The sequence below is a fragment of the Mesoplodon bidens genome (genome assembly GCF_964165515.1).
Source record: "Mesoplodon bidens genome assembly, chromosome: 13".
NCBI lineage: Eukaryota > Metazoa > Chordata > Mammalia > Artiodactyla > Ziphiidae > Mesoplodon > Mesoplodon bidens.
The window spans coordinates 35953399-35971011 of NC_138169.1; the positions used below are offsets into that span (position 1 = coordinate 35953399).

At 34.9% G+C, this 17613-nt stretch overlaps 1 protein-coding gene across 1 annotated transcript in view; it reads right to left on the reverse strand.

Moving 5' to 3' along the window:
* Positions 1-17613, reverse strand: part of SMCHD1 (structural maintenance of chromosomes flexible hinge domain containing 1) — a 128727-nt gene that overhangs the window by 25587 nt on the left and 85527 nt on the right. The window contains exons 34-42 of the mRNA XM_081252522.1: positions 17508-17572; positions 12030-12117; positions 11272-11403; positions 10232-10381; positions 5518-5644; positions 5229-5348; positions 3945-4030; positions 3198-3320; positions 1303-1493 (exon numbers count right to left, since the gene is read on the reverse strand). Coding sequence (XP_081108648.1) covers positions 1303-1493; positions 3198-3320; positions 3945-4030; positions 5229-5348; positions 5518-5644; positions 10232-10381; positions 11272-11403; positions 12030-12117; positions 17508-17572 — 1082 coding nt within the window. The remainder of the gene's footprint in view (positions 1-1302; positions 1494-3197; positions 3321-3944; positions 4031-5228; positions 5349-5517; positions 5645-10231; positions 10382-11271; positions 11404-12029; positions 12118-17507; positions 17573-17613) is intronic.

Below are 17613 nucleotides of genomic sequence, written 5' to 3' on the forward strand. Positions count from 1 at the left end.
TGACTGGGGTGTCAGGGCTTTCCCCTTCCACATACGGTAGCTTTTCCCAAATCTTGTAGGTAGGGGATAGAGGTTGGGGTGGCTTTAAGAGCTAGTTAACTCAATCCCAATAACAGGCACAATACCAGAAAGAGAGAATAACTAGCTTTTAGAACAAGCATTAGCCTTAAATACCAGATTCATGCTTTCCCTAAACCAAGAATTCTTAACTTGGTCCTCAGGGATCATGAAAAAAAAGAGAGGATCTCCTGGAGGTAAAATTACTTTTACAAAAATTATTACCCTTATAAACACAGTCATTATGATTTGACAGGATTTCCCATGTTGTTTAAAATGGGTGCTGACTGGTAGCAGAGTAGGAGATTTTAGAAGCAGATAGATTTGAGTTCAAATTCCAGCTGTTTCCTGAATCTATTTTTAGATTACAAAGTGAAATAAAATGTTAGTTTAATGACACAGTAAGCTCTTAATATTAGTTTCCATTCTCCTTCAAGTACCCATACCTACCCAACTGTACACCTTGCAAACTTTGTTTAAGAATCTGAGAAAATTATTGGTCAATACTCTGTTATACATTTTAATTTTTTTGTTTTGTTACTAGCATTTCTTTTAGTCTTTTAAGGTAGATTTTTAAAAATAGCCAAAAATTAGAGAACACATAAAATATTTTAAATTTTAGATTAAAAATGCCTAATTGGTTTGCACGGTTATTTCCTAAAAACGTATTTTGAAAAGTAAATGGGAAAACACTTAAAGAAACCAGATTTATATTAAAACAAAGATGTAACATCCTTAAAAAAAAAAAGTGTAACATCCTAAGTAGATGGTCTCTTATATTTCAACTTTGCTAATGGCAGTTCCAATAGAGAAACCTTCTCTACCTAAATGATGGCTGCTTATTTTCATAGGACATAAATAGGACAAAAGACATGTATCTATACTCTTACTCCAAATAAAGGTGTTCCATATTCTGTTAAGGATAATGACATCTTACCATCCTTCCTGTTGCAAAGGCCAAAAATTCGCTTTGGTTTTGTGTGTTTGTGTGCTTCTATGTGTATCTCTCATACATACAAATAATTTAATTGGCAAATTAAACTTGGCCAGCATATATGATCAAATACACTGCAATACTGATCTTAACGAAGATCATATTTGTGATGAAGGCAAAAATAATGCAGATACTTTGAGTCACTTCTCTGTTTTTTAAGCATCTTTTAGAGAAATTTTAAAATTCGGCGATTTGATAAAAAATAGAAAAGAAATTTCTGAAAAAAATCATTACTTTCACTTTTTTCTAACCTTTTCCAATCTGGAAGAGTCTTCTTATAAATAGAATCAAGGGGCAACACCTGCTGACGACCTTGGGTTTCGTCATAGATACGACGTGCAGCATCAGTGGTCAGGGTGACCACACAGTCCATGTCACTTGCCAGATGCCAAGAAATAACCATTGCAGCTCTATCATCTTCAATTTGTGCCAGGTGTGCAATCTATAACCCATTTTAAAAATCAAGTTAAAAAGTTTTAAATATATATAAATTTGACATTAAATATTTTAAAAGCCCAAGTCTAAAGCAAAAACACTTTTTTTGAAACACTCACATAAATTAACAAAAAAAAATCTCAAACTGTAAAAGCTTACTGGCTTAAACATATTAAACTGTCTCTTCTGTTATTAAATTTTAAAAAACTCTTCCACAGGGCTTCCCTGGCGGCGCAGTGGTTGAGAGTCCACCTGCCGATGCAGGGGACATGGGTTCGTGCCCTGGTCTGAGAAGATCCCACATGCCATGGAGTGGCTAGGCCCGTGAGCCATGGCCGCTGAGCCTGCGTGTCTGGAGCCTGTGCTCCGCAACGGGAGAGGCCACAACAGTGAGAGGCTCGCGTACCGCAAAACACAAAAACAAAACAAAACAAAACAAACTGTTCCACAGGTTAAACTACAGTAAATTTTGCAAATAACCAAATAAAAATATTTGGAATATTATCAGCTAGGTGATGTACTTTTTCCCCCACATTTAATATCTCTACTATTGGGGTGTATCAACTGATAAAGTAATCATAAAATACACTTAAACCTAAATATAGTTATATACTATACCCTTCTAAGTAGATCTTTTACTCAGATGACTTCTCAGAAAACAAATCTAAACATCACAGATAAGAATCATTTCTTCTGCTTATATAAACGCTTTAGAGCTTAGAATTAACAGTCACTCTCCTATTTACAAATACAGTTGACCCTTGAACAACGTGGAGGATAGGGCCACTGACCCTCCAAGCAGTCGAAAATCTGCATATAACTTCACAGTCGGTCCTCCATACCCACAGTTTCACATCCGAGGATTCAACCGTTAGGCAGCACTGTAGTCGGTATTCAGTTAAAAAAAAAAAAAACTGTGTATAAGTGGACCCTCACAGTTCAAACCCATGTTGTTTAAGGGTCAACTGTATAGCAGTCCATCAGTATCCGTAGGGGACTGGTTCCAGGAACCCCCTCAGATACTAAAATCTGTGGATAGTTAAACCCTTTATATAAAATGTCATAGTATCTGCATATACCATCTTGTACACTTTAAATAATTTCTAAATTACTTGTAATACCTAATACAATGTAAACGTTATGTAGTTGCCAGCATATGACAAACTCAAGTTTTAGTTTTTGAAACTTTCTGGAATTTTTCCCCAAATATTTTCCATCTGCAGTTGGTTGAATCTGATGATGCAGAACTTGTGGATACAGAGAACCCACTGTATTTTAGTCACAAGCTTGCTCAAAGTCCAACAAGGTTGAAATGTTGTGGCAGATTTCAAAACCTCATTTATTGCACTGATATGGTCACATCTACCCTTTATTCTTACCTGATCTGGTAGCAAAAGCCTGTCCTAGCAATGAGAACATCACAATGTCTACTCTTGTACAGTAGTCCCCCCTTATCTGTGGTTCCTCTTTCCCCAGTTTCAGTTACCCACAGTCAATGGCAGTCTGAAAATATTAAATGAAAATTTCAGAAATAAGCAATTCATAGGTTTTAAACTGCACACCATCTCAGTAGTGTGATGAAATCCCACTCTGTCCTGCCTGGGATCCCCAAATATCGATATCGTCATAGCTCCATGAGCTAGGATCACCCAAAGCAGATAGAAAACAAGATAATAAAATGTAATGCCTCTTAAAAGGCTTAAACACAAACCTTTCCCAAAACATCTCCACTGCCTTTAGTATAGTTTGGAAGAGTACATGATCTTCTGGGTTTTTTCTTTAGTTCTTCCTGTTCTGATACCTTTTTCTTCAAAAGTGCTTCAATTTGTGGCATCTGTAATTTAAAAAGAAAAATGAGCTGCAAGGCCAATTACAGTTACTCGTGTACCAGGCAGAGAAAAGAGCAGAGAAAAACCAACAATTTAGACAACTCGAGAACATAAAGTTACAACTCAAGAACATAAAAGTTACTAAGTAGCCATTCCTTTCTTATAAGAATATGATCATAGTAATGTAAAGAGTCAACCTCACTGATTCTTTTTCTTCTTAGTTAAGAAATATATAACGTATAAAGGACTTATGAGTTATACACATAAAGAATGTAAGCTTTAAAAAAATCTATTGTCTTTTGTTACCTTCCCTAATTTTCTTTGCCACAACATATACTGATTATCACTTAGGCTTCTTCAATGCAAGTTCTCAAGTTGGTGTATTATTAATTTAATTTACTGGTGTCATTAGATTAGAAACACAAACTGCAATTTCTTTGAAAAGAGCACTCCATCAGTTAGCCCATTTTAATGTCTAGTAAGTGGCTAGATTATAATCCATATATGGCTTAGTACCCTAAAACAACAGTGTACATAACATTCCTAATAAAATATGAATGGTAAAAAAAAATTATAGGTTAGAATTTAATTAAAAAGAAAAAACTTTCACATATACTTGGAAACTGTACCTGTTGTGTTGTAGGAATGTCAATATTGTGTGTTTTTAGTTCATTTCGCAACTGGGCCTCTTTTAATTTTGCTTCTTCAACTTGGCCTAAAATTAAAAACAAACAAACAAAAACTATCAATTTGTGATAGCCCCCAAAATACAGTTTTTGAAGAACGTTTTCAATCCCTTGTTTTTTTCCTTTTAATGATTGATGCTAAAATGAAAAATGAAGAGTATTATAGAAATTTTAAATTAAAATCTAAAATTAAAGTTCATTTCTTTTTTTTTTTTTTTTCTTTTTGCGGTATGCGGGCCTCTCACTGTTGTGGCCTCTCCCGTTGCGGAGCACAGGCTCCGGACGCGCAGGCCCAGCGGCCATGGCTCACGGGCCCAGCCGCTCCGCGGCATATGGGATCCTCCCAGACCGGGGCACGAACCCGTATCCCCTGCATCGGCAGGCGGACTCTCAACCACTGCGCCACCAGGGAGGCCCCTAAAGTTCATTTCTAATACACATAAATAAAAAACAAAATTAATGAAGCTAAGGGAGGTATTATGATATGTTGCAAACCACAAGTAATCCTGGAAAAGCTATTTAATTCTAATCCACATGACTATACATAATTTATACATAATTGCATAAGGTTATTTTAAGAAACAAATAGGACTTTTTAAAAACAAATTTTCAGTGCTACCAATTGTGTATTATTTCATTACGCTACTTAGTTCCTATTATCCTCTAAATATCCTTGACCTGTGAAAAAATCCGACAAATAGAGCACAACTCAACAAATGCCTTGTCTTAAACAGTATACAGTAACATTATTAAAAACTGTAGCAAATATTCCGTGTATTTATTAAAAAATAAATTACATATTTCTCTGATTTTTTTTGCTGCAGATATTTTAAAATTGAACTACACACAGTCACATGGCTCAAACTAAAACTTAAATTACATATCACTCTTCAGTGATACTGTCATCCAATGTCTTTTGCCAAATGCTAGAGCTAGATATAAACCTTATTACTATTATGTCAAAACCTTTAAATTTCTATAGATTCAGATTTCTAGTAAAAGTTTCAAATTTTTGTAGGTAAACAAGATATACATTTATTTAAAATGCAGGAATACTTCATCTTAAGAAGATCGAATGATGAGTAATATAAACCATCACTACCACCTTTCTGCCGTGTCCTGCAGTTTACTTCTAAGTTCAGGAAATTAGACAATGTTTGTGTCTCATGGCCTCAACCTTCTACCTCACCATTCTCCAAAGCATCATTTGAACACAAAATGACTTACACTTCATCTCGTCAAGAAGCTGTTTGCTGGCATCAAATAAACTTCTATACATTATAATAGACTTAGATAATTGGTCCTTTTCTTTTGTAAGTGCTGCCATTTGTTGCTGCTTCTTAACATCTAAGAAAAAATATTCAGATAATTTACTTCAATTTTTAAATTGTGACTTTTCCAAAATGTCATAACATGATTAGATAACTAGTAAGCACCATGTTAATGGAGAGCAAAACGAGGTTATATAAAGTACCACAAACTTAAGAGTTTATCCTCTATTTTCCTAGAAACTTACCATTGTAAAACATAAATGGTAGGATATATGATTCTAATGTTCTTGATAAGCCTGGCAGCCGAGGCTCAAACACAATAAAATACTCAGTGCTATCCCTTCCAGGACTATTTTCTGCCAGAACTAGACTCTGTATAAAGAAAAAAGCAGTAAGGAACAACGAGATTTAAAAAGGTATTTGTAAATGTATAAATGTTATATATCTCATTGTACTCTGTTTTCAAGTAAGTGGTAAATTTTAAAGGCAAAAGGCAAAATTGACTGACCTGTGAGATTCATTAAGCATTCATTAAAACATCAGCAGCACCATCCAAGACATAGAACTCTTTACCTTTTGTTATTGGTTTGAAAGTCAAATTATCTTATCAATAAATAGCTTATGCAAAAATTATATACAATGGAAAACTATAAGAAAAAGTATCTTTCCAGGCCAGAAATATCAATGGCCACTTATATCCTGACTAGAAGTATCTTCCTGATTCCAACCTTTAAGTTCAAGCAGCGTAAAACAGCTGACGGTATGAAAGTTATAAAAATAATCACAAAGAAATGCACAAAGCCCAATGCTGAGTTTAAGTTACAGCTGTTACCATGGAAGTAGACCCAACCAGTCCCAGGTGACCAAACAAAAGGTCCTGAAAAGCTCTGAAGATTTGTTTTTTGTCTTTTTTAATGTATTTGTCTTCATTAATGAGCGCGCACACGCACACGCACACACACAAACTTCTGATATACTTTGAGACCATAACATATAACTAGTAAATAATGCAATATAAATATTTATATCCGAAATAACTTTTTCAGTCTTACAAGGAAACAATAGGTACTAGTTGTTTTGTTTTTTTAGACCACAATAAAATTCAGATGTAAAATTAAAAAAAATCTAAATTGATAGAACACTGTAAAACAATCCACGAAATAATAAAATTATAAGTCCATCATTAAACCAATCCCCAATCCCGCCACTTAGTTTCTGAAAGCTGTTTTCAATGTATTTACCTGAATATAAACACAAAAATAAAACTGTTTGCACTTTAAAAATAACATATACTTTACACTGTAGCAATTTGCTTTCAGCACTCATTTTGATCTGTCAATCAATTCAAGGGAATGTTTAAATACCAATTTTTTACATTTATGCATAATATAGATACAATATGCTATAATATCCTTTCACTGGGTGATGAACATTTCATTTAAAATTTTTTAGCTATTATTTATAATACAGCAAAGAAAGTAGCTTTCAGTACTTCTTGGTGTGTTCTCTAGAATAGAGAAATATAATGACTTTTTCCCCCATAAATTTATCTATCTATCTATCTATCTACAGCTGTGTTGGTTCTTCATTGCTGTGTGCGGGGTTTCTCTAGTTGAGGTGAGTGGGGACTACTCTTCTTTGCGGTGCGTGGGCCTCTCATCACGGTGGCTTCTCTTGTTGCGGAGCATGGGCTCTAGGTGTGCGGGCTTCAGTAGTTGTGGCACATGTGCTCAGTAGTTGTGGCTCCCGGGGCTCTAGAGCGCAGGCACAGTAGTTGTGGCGCACGGGCTTAGTTGCTCGGCAGCATGTGGGATCTTCCCAGACCAGGGATCGAACCTGTGTCCCCTGCATTGGCAGGTGGATTCTTAACCACTGAACCACCAGGGAAGTCCCTATAGTGACTTACTAAAAGTTTATTTTAATAGGTAGTATCAAATTTCCCTTCAAAAAGGCTACATCAATTTATCCTCTCACCATCAGTGTATAAGAATATCCAGTTCCCCTGATGCTTGGCCAACACTTACTATTAATCAAATACTTCTTTCTTCTAAAACGATGTATTAAAAACAACCGGTCATTATTGTTTTAACTAGCATTTCCCTGATTAGTACTGAGGTCATGCTTCCTGTTTATTAGTCATTTATACCTTCTCTTCCATTAACTGCCTGCTTCTGTTCTTTGGTCATTTATTTTTCTACTAGATTGTCTTTTTTCTCACTGATTTGCAGGAAGTTCTTTAGGATGTTTTAAAAATATGTTCAGTATACTGTACTAGTATATTGTTACACCAATATATTATTAATCCTCTATTTATATATATAGTTAAATATAAAATCTTTTCCTTTATGTCCTGTTTAAGGAGGCCTTTCCTATCTCAAAGTTTTATAGTTTGTAATCTGTGATGTACAGTTTACCAAGATACATGGAATAACAGAACTGAAGAGAACTGAGGAGTCCAAAACTGCATCCATACACAAATGGCAATTTGGAATATGAGAAAAGGATAAATATATAGCAGAATAAAACTTAAACATCTCTTTCAGAAATTCCCAGATCAAGTAGGCAAATAATATAAAGAATTTGAATAACACAATTAACAAACTTGAATAATTATAAATTTAGATTAAAACTTTAAAGCAGTACAAGTTCTTTTTAAGCAAACAGGGAACATTTACAAATGATTGTGTTTTATACCAGTGTTTCCTAAACGTCCCTAATGATAAGAATCACCTGCACAAATCAGATTCCTAAGCCCTGCCCCAGACCTACTAAATTAATGTATGGGTCAGGAGCCAAGTAGGACCTGTGAGATTTCTGCTTATTCAGTGTGATATTAGGAACCTCTAGTGGAAATTCATATGCATGACATGAAGCTGAGATTCCATATGCAGCTGTGGGGGAATAGCTTAAGTCACCGTCTTAGCCTCAGAAATGTGTACAGCAGGGTAACTAATTTCAAATGCCTGTGGCGGGGCCAAGGAAATAGGACAGAGGTAACCAGGATATAGGTAGTGGGCTACGCGTGTTCTTCCAATACAAACCAACTCTGCATGTTCAACATGTCTTCCCCACCCTTCTTTGTTTTTCAACCTGTGGTTTTCATTACCTAATTTTTGTCAGGGTACAAGAAAATTTCACTTTACCCTCCACTATGATAAAAATAAGAGAACAAGTGTAAATATAAGTAGCAACTGACACTTGTTCTCAATGTCAAGAGATGAAAAGAAGTAGCATGGATGCAGCTGACCGGAAAATCCTGCTGCTTTAAGAGATCTTGGCCCCGAACTGCCAAGTCTTTAGAATTCTCCGAATAAATCAGGAATGCAAATCTCTTCGTGAAAACTCCAGAATTTTAAAAATGTTGAGAACTAATTAAAATGGAAATGCTGTAATGTTCGGTTACTGCCAGACCAACCAACAAGTTGAACTGTAGGCCAGGTACAAGCTGGCAGTTTCCCCAATTGTAAGCCTAATATTGCTAAAACAATGTGATTTTAGCACTGGATTAGATAAAAAGATAAACACCGACAACAACAAAAAAATACAGAAAAGGTGAAATTTCATATTTATTGGTACAGGAAGAACTATTCAATAAATGATACCCAAAAATTTAGTTAATGAATTTGAAAAAAAGATAAAAATAAAATCAAGACCAATAAAAAAATTAAAGGCCTAAGAATACAAGAGCTATCACTGTGAATACAACTATTCCTCCTGCCCTGATATAAACAAAGCTAAAATCTAAAAGACAAACTCAGGAAAAAGCTACTTATACACAAAAGAGCATTAACATCATTAATATAAAATTAAGAAGAAAATGATGAATCTCCCAGAAGAAAAACAGTTAAGGGATTTAAAGCAATTATACTCCAATAAAAATGTTAAAAAAAAAAAAAGAGTTAAGGGCCAATCCTACAAAGGTCAAAACCATGAAAAACGTTCAAACCTTCCTAGTAACAAAGAAAATATTTAACAATAGGAAGAGTGGTTGAATTTTAAAAACCATTCTATTCAGGGTTGGTAATATGAGAATGTACACGTATTTCTGGTGGGAATATAAACTGAAAGGCAATTGGCAATAACTACCAAAAGGCTAAAAATGTACACTCCCTATCTCCAATTCTATTTCTAGCAATTTCTTAAGGAGACAGATTCGTGCAAAGGATATACATAGAAGAAAGCTGATGGAAGCACTGTTGATAAAACTTTGCAAAGAAACTAAATTTTCACTTAGGATTGATCAGATAAATTATGATCAATACAATGATGTAGGTTTATACTTGCTGGTAAAGAAATGTATCAAGGATGTGTTAAATAAGAAAAGAAGATTTTCATGAAAGCACAGTTCTATTATATTAATGAAATTTTACACCCTCCTCCATGTCTATATAAATCATACTCACACAGGACATCCATGAAGTGTCAGTGTATACACAGAAAAGTGTGGAAGGTTATACACTGAATTGCTAATCATCAATATCTCTGAAGGGTGATAATATAGTGATTATTTTTGATGTTCTTGCACTGTGTATTTTTTATAGAAGTAAAGCTATTTCCATTTTGGAAAAAAAATGAATAACAAAGGTAAGCTGGTTTTACTAAACTTTCCCAGATACATGTACATTTTACCTGGGCTATGTTTGATTCTATTTTTATCCACAGAATGGTAGCTTTTCAATGAAACATGAATATCAAACTGTCACTGAAGTTAAAATCACTCCAGTTACAGAAAACAGTCATCCACAGGGGAAAAGAGGGTCTTTCTAATAGTAACAATGATCATGGGTTCACTGTGCAATAGCTTAGAGCAAAATCTCAAAATATTTTAGCTGACTTTCCAACTTAATGCTATAATTAGGACATCTTCATAGCTATACATACAAAATAACAGGTGTTGTAATACTGTGGTTTAAAATATTAAATATAGAAACCTTATCTACCGGAAGACAAAAATATTACCGTGATTTCAGCTGAACCTTTCACAAAGGGAAATTCAAGTGTTCTAACTTTCCCAATAAAGAGTGGGGTGTCATCTTCCTCATTAGAACCTTTGATGGTAGCCATTACAGTGCCAACCAAATCAATTCCAGTATGATTGTTGTAGCCATCCTTAAAGCAAATAACAAAAAGTAACTAATTAGAAGAAGTAGAAAAAGATTAAACCCAGAGAAGGGCATGGACAAATCAGAAATATGACCTATTTATAAAGCCCCAAATATTAAATCATCCTGATCCTTCTTACTCCAAACACAAAATTCAGTTTTAGAGTAAGTGCTCCACAGGCAGGAAATAAGCCCAGAAACCATGGAAGAACCATCTAATACAATGGCTTCCATCTAATACAGTGGCTCCCAACTCTATTAAAAGGACTCCCATTTAAAAATTAGTTATGTACTATACCTTCAGCATCTATATATGATCTAGGGAAGACCAGTTTAAGAACTCATGTGTCTAAAACAAGAAAACACACTGAAGGAGTTAAGTACTCTATCAGCCAAACTTTTCATAAAAATGAAGTGCCACTAGTGTGTCTTACATGTTTTTGTTAATATTCTTAGCAGCACTACTGCTGCTTACCCTCTGGGTAACTGGAAGCTTTGAGGAGCTCATTATGATCAGCCATGAGAGCAGATCTCTTCAAAATAAATACTTTAACTACTTCCCGCCCCTCAGTGAAACGGACATTGAAGAATCAACTTACTTCACACATTCATAAATGCATATATAAGATAGTGGATTAAAGATATATTAGGAAAGGTAGGCAGATTTCTGCATTTTTGAATATACTTAGTATATCTGGATTTTATGTATAATGTTAAACATTCTCTTTGTATTCAAGTATAAAGATATTGATAGGTATTGCATTTATCTTCACAAAGTTTTCCTATAAACTTAAACTGAATAATCCAGATATGATTCTATAACAACTATCTTGTACCCTAAAACTAGGAATAATTTTTCTTGTTACCTTGTGTAATTTGGAAGTAAATAAACATTACCGTGATACGAAGATATAAATCTTTGACCAAGGTCCTACTGGCAACTGAGCGAACATTTGAAACAGCTGGTGTAGCTGGCTGAATTTCAGGAACTAACTTCACAGGTTGATTAGGTAGAACATCCACTATAATCTAACAAAAGAAGCACTCTGATTAACAATACATTAATGGTTTAGTATTAAAGATGAAGAGAAGAAATAGAGAGCATATACTAAATGAAATGAAATATTACCTTCTAAAACGTATTTCCATTAAATTCTTAAAACTAATCAACTTGTAAAAGTTGAGGATAAAAGGCATATCAGATTAATTTTTGAATGTTTACCATCTAAAAACAAATTTAGAAACACTTAAAAATATATGTAATTAAAAAAAATTTAGTGCAGTAGCAATAATGAAGATAATGTATGTTAAACTACCTTAAACTTCATTATCTAGAATCTTAGTACCTGAAATGTTATTAACTGAAACATTTTCATGTACAATTGATAGGAGCAACCTTACCATGATATAGATTAAAATGTTTACTAACTGAGTCCTCGATATAAAGAGGGATGGAAAAGTAACTTCTGCATCCGGTCAAATTTAATCAACATAATTTAAGTATGTACTATGCTAAAATTCCTGAAGATGGCATTATTTATACCTTTCAACCAATAATTAACTCACTTGTAAACAAAACAACACACTCCTCAACCAAGCAAGAAAATGTGAAGCTAACTAAAGCTAACTGCCATGCATAAGAAGAATAAACAAACCTGCTCACTGTTAAGGATATTTGCTTTATCCATCATAAAACCAAACTGGATACAGTATGTCCCCACTTTGTTAGGAACTGCTTTATCCCTAAGTTAAAAAGAAAGAGACAAGATCACTGAAACCTTTTAAATAAAAGGGGAAGAAATTCAAAACATTAACATTTCTTTTCCTTCCACAAAAAGTAAATGAGTAAGAGGAGAGTTACTATTACTACATTCACCTTCATTCACCAAATATTTCCTGCAATATCAGGCTTAATTCCAGATCCCTCTTACCTGGACATTCCATCCCAAAACATCTAGAACACAAACTCTGTGTTCAAAAATGAACACAGTGGCAAAAAATGAAAAAACAGGAATACAAAGTTGACAAAGTAAACACAAAAAATGCTGAATTATATATCAAGTGAATTTTGCTTCATTTCTACACAAATTTCCTACTCAGTTTTATATTGTGAATTTATAGATTATCCAGCTGATCTTTTTATGTTGCTTTGTTTTCCATTTATATATTCTAAATATATAACTATATATATATATAGAATATATTTATTGTGATTTAATTATCAATAAAGAACTCAGTACCTAGTAAGAGGTAGACTTGCTAGACTATTTTGGTCACAAACACAATGCATATATAAACGACAGTCTACGGTATACCTTGTCTGATACGTGCAATGTGGTTCATGACCTCTAAGTTGGCTCTGCCATGTCATTCATATTCTCAAAATATTGGCATAATGTAGTAAACAAAGGCTGTGAACACACATCTGAATTGAAATTCTGCCTATAACATACACACAACCTTGGAGAAAATTATGTAACCTTTCTCTAGGTTGTGTTTTCTCTGAGGATAATTCCTAATAGAGTTCCAGTAAGAATGAAACAAGACTTCTTCTCCCAAATGGCAGACCAACACTTCCGGATGAAGGTAACCATATTAAAAAAGACATCTGCTTGAAAATGTTTGAGAGATAATAAGCAAAAGTGAAAAAAATGACTCAGCAGGATACAAGATAGCATGGAGACCCTGGGAAGTGAGTTTCATATTTAAGGTTGCTTGACTCCTGGGAGAATATCTTAGGAGTAGAGGTGGACCTAAAGCAGACAGGCTCCCAAGGGAAAAGCAACTGAGCTTAGAATTATCTCAATCTCTGAAAACGGACCAAAATGATAATAGACTGCTAGTGTCTATCCCAGACAACAGACAGAAGCAAATGTAAACTCCATCTGGAGAAAGAGAACATCTTAGACTTCAAATTATTTCTATAAATATGCATAAATAAAAAGTATGGTAAAAAAAAAAAAACCCAAATAAATCGGTACATGAAGAGGCAAGAGAATCAGAATGAAAGCCAAAAGAAACAAGAGACAATCAAAACAGACCAAAACGAACTCCAGACAGATTTCAATAAACTCTGATTACTGCTCAAGGTAATAAAAGACAAGACTGAAAATTCCAACCGAGAACTGGACCTTTAAAAAAAAACTAAAAATACCAAACAGAAATTAATAATTCAAAGATGAATTTAATAGCAATTAGATACCACTGAACAGAGAGAGATTAGTTAATTGAAGGTAGCTGAAAGTATCTAGAATGAAGAAAGACAAAAATATGGCAAATAGAGAAAAGAGGGTAAGAGAGAATACTATAAGGACTAAGCGCATGTAAATAAGAGTGTAAGGAGGAGAAGAGGAAAAGAATGAGGCAGAAGCAGTATTTGATGAAATAATGGCTGACAATTTAAAAAAACTGAACAAAGACCACAAAATCAAAGGCTATGAAAACCAAACAGGATAAATTTCAAAAAATCCAAACATAGGCACATCACAGTAAAACTGCTGAAAACAAAATTCAAAGCAACCAAAAAGGAGGGTAAATGATGACTTTTCAAAGAAACAACAGTTAAAACTGATCGTTAACTTCTCAACAGAAATGATGGGACAGTGAAAGATGGCTTGGAAGTACTGCAAGAAAGAAATGGCCAACCTAGAAAATCATGTCCAGAAAAATATTTTTCAAGCATGAAGATGGAATATATTTTTAGGTAAAAATTAGATAATTTGTCACCAGCAGCTGTGCACTCGAAAATATTAAAGGAACTTCCTCAGATGAAAAATGATCTCAGGTGGAAGCCCTGAGTTGAAGATTAACAGAAAGGATAAATGAATTAAAGTCTAAATGAACACTGACTATATAAAATAATAATGCCATGAAAGACTTAATATACACAACAACAAAGGCACGTTAAGTTGGGAGAGAGAAAATGGAACTTAAGTGTTCTAAGATTCATGCACTGACCAAAAAGAGGGTACAAAATGTAAATTGCCATTTAGACACTGATATGTCAACTATGCATGTTGTAATCCCTAAATTAATTAATTTTAAAAATAAACAGAATCGGGGGGCCTCCCTGGTGGCGCAGTGGTTGAGAGTCCGCCTGCCGATGCAGGGGATACGGGTTCGTGCCCCGGTCTGGGAGGATCCCATATGCCGCGGAGCGTCTGGGCCCGTGAGCCATGGCCGCTGGGCCTGCGCATCCAGAGCCTGTGCTCCGCAACGGGAGAGGCCACAACAGTGAGAGGCCCGCATACCGCAAAAAAAGAAAAAAAATAAAAAAAATAAAAAAAATAAACAGAATCACTTAGAAAATAGTAAAAAAATTGCAAAACTACCAAGTTAATGAGGAATAGAAAATGAAAATAAAAACAATAAATTTTTTTAAAAAAAGAAAGTAACAAAGAATAGTTGGATCAATAAAAAACAGTAAGATATAGACTCAAAAAGCAAGCATTGGATCATTCTCAATGGTGAAAAACTGAAACTATTTCCAATAAGATCAGGAACAAGACAAGGTTGCCCACTCTCACCACTATTATTCAACATAGTTTTGGAAGTTTTACCCACAGCAATCAGAGAAGAAAAAGAAATAAAAGGAATCCATATCGGAAAAGAAGAAGTAAAACTGTCACTATTTGCAGATGACATGACACTATACATAGAGAATCCTAAAGATGCTACCAGAGAACTACTAGAGCTAATCAATGAATTGGGTAAAGTAGCAGGATACAAAATTAATGCACAGAAATCTCTTGCATTCCTACACACTGATGATGAAAAATCTGAAAGAGAAATTAAGGAAATGATCTAGCTTAAGGAACTAAAAAGGTTGTTTATAGATGTTGATTTCAATGTTATTTATAATAATGAAAATGGAAATAATCTAATTAGCCCAAAATATGTGAATAGTTAAGTAAATTATGATGTATTTTCAAAATAAAATAATTAAAAAAAAAAAAAAAAAGCAAGCATTGGACTTCCCTGGTGGTGTAGTGGTTAAGAATCCTCCTGCCAATGCAGGGGACATGGGTTCGATCCCTGGTCTGGGAAGATCCCACGTGCCACGAAGCAACTAAGCCTGTGTGCCACAACTACTGAGCCTGTGCGCTAGAGCCCATGAGCCACAACTACTGAGCCCATGTGCCACAACTACTGAAGCCCAAGCGCCTAGAGCCCATACTCCACAACAAGAGAAGCCACCGCAATGAGAAGCCCGCACCCCGTGACAAAGAGTAGCCCCTGCAAGCCGCAACTAGAGAAAGCCTGCACATGGCAACGAAGACCCCCCAAAATAAACTAACTAATTTTTTAAAAAGGCAAGCTTTTTTTCTTTTTTTGCGGTACGCGGGCCTCTCACTGTTGTGGCCTCTCCCATTGCGGAGCACAGGCTCCAGATGCGCAGGCTCAGCGGCCATGGCCCACGGGCCTAGCTGCTCCGCGGCATGTGGGATCTTCCCGGACCGGGGCAAGAACCCATGTTCCCTGCATCGGCAGGTGGACTCTCAACCACTGCGCCACCAGGGAAGCCCCAAGGCAAGCATTTTTGAAATACATAATAGCTAAACTTTTCAATTAAAAATTATTATTATTATTATTTTTTGGCTGCATTGGGTCTTTGTTGCTGCACGCAGGCTTTATCAATAAAGAGAGAGAAAACTTAAAAGGAAACCAAAAACAAATTCTGCAGCTGAAAAGTACAGTAACTGAAGTGAAAATTTCACTACAGGTATTCAAAGGCAGATTTGAGAAGGTAGAAGAAATAGCAAACTTGAAGATAAGACAGTGGAAATGACAGTCTGAGGAACAGAAAGAAAAATGATTGAAGGAAAGTGAACAGAGCCTAAGGGACCTGAGATGCTATCAAGTGGACCAACATACACATTGTGGGAGTTCAAGGAGAAAAGAGGGAAAAGGAGGCAGAGATCATGTTTGAAGAATGGCTGAAAACTTCCCTAGGTTGATGAAAGACATGAATATAAGTATAAAGATGCTCAAGGAATTCCAAGTAAGATAAACTCAGAGACTCACACCAAGACACATTATTACAAACTTTCAAAGGACAAAGAAAAAGAGAATATTAAGAGCAGCGAGAGAAGAGCAAATCATTACATACAAGGGATCCTCAATAAGATGATGAGATTTCTCATCAGTAAGTTTGGAAGCCAGAAGGCAGTGGGCCAATGTTTTCAAAGTGCTAAAAGAAAGAAACTGTCAACGAAGAATCCTACATCTAGCAACTGTTCCTCAAAAGTGAGGGAGAAATTAAGACATTCTCAGATAGGAATTCCCTGCAGTCCAGTGGTTAGGACTCTGCACCTCCACTGCAGGGGGCACGGGTTCAATCCCTGGTCAGGGAACTAATAAGATCCTGCATGCTACACAGTGCAGTGACATTCTCAGATAAACAAAAGCTAAGGGAGTTCATTACCACTACACCTGGCCCAGAAGAAATATTCATGGGAGTCCTACAAGGTAAAATGAAAGAACAAGACACAGTAACTTGAAGCCACATGGAAAAATAAATACCTCAACAAAGGTAAATACACAGGTAATTGTAAATGCTGGTATTATTGTAACAATGATTTATATCTATACTTGTACCTTTTGCTTTCTATATGGCTTAATAAACTATACACTTAAAGAAATAAAACAAAGCAATTATTAGTCTAAAAGGAAAGAAACATTTCTAATAAATAAAAGAAACCTTAGACACCATCTCTCAAAAACCATTTTCAGATTTCAAAGTACAGGTCCAGACTAAAGAAGCAACACTCAAAGTCACATAGTTAAACAATAAAAACCTAGTTCAGCTTTTTTACTTCATAAGATCTTAAGTTTAGAATTACAGAAATGTTGTATAGAATAAAATATAAAGTGCTCTGACGACAGAATTCTTCTGATGTTTTTGATAGTTTTGAAAACAAATATATCTATCACAACAATCTTTCCCCAAACCGTTTCACAAAGTTTGCAAACAAAATATTTTCTCAAAAAACTTCCTGACCAAAAAATTAAGAAAGTAACATTTTCTATTCAATCATAAATTATTTCTCCCTAGCTCAGCAGGCAAATGTTGCCAAGGCTGATTAACTTCATAACAAAATATGCATTAAAATATGAAACAATTTGAGAAATACCTGAAGTAGAAGCAGCCATCTTCCTTGTCATTATCCTTTATTTTATTACAACTAAATATTTCTGCCTAGAAGGAAAAGTAGGTAAGAAGGGGGAGACGGAGAAACA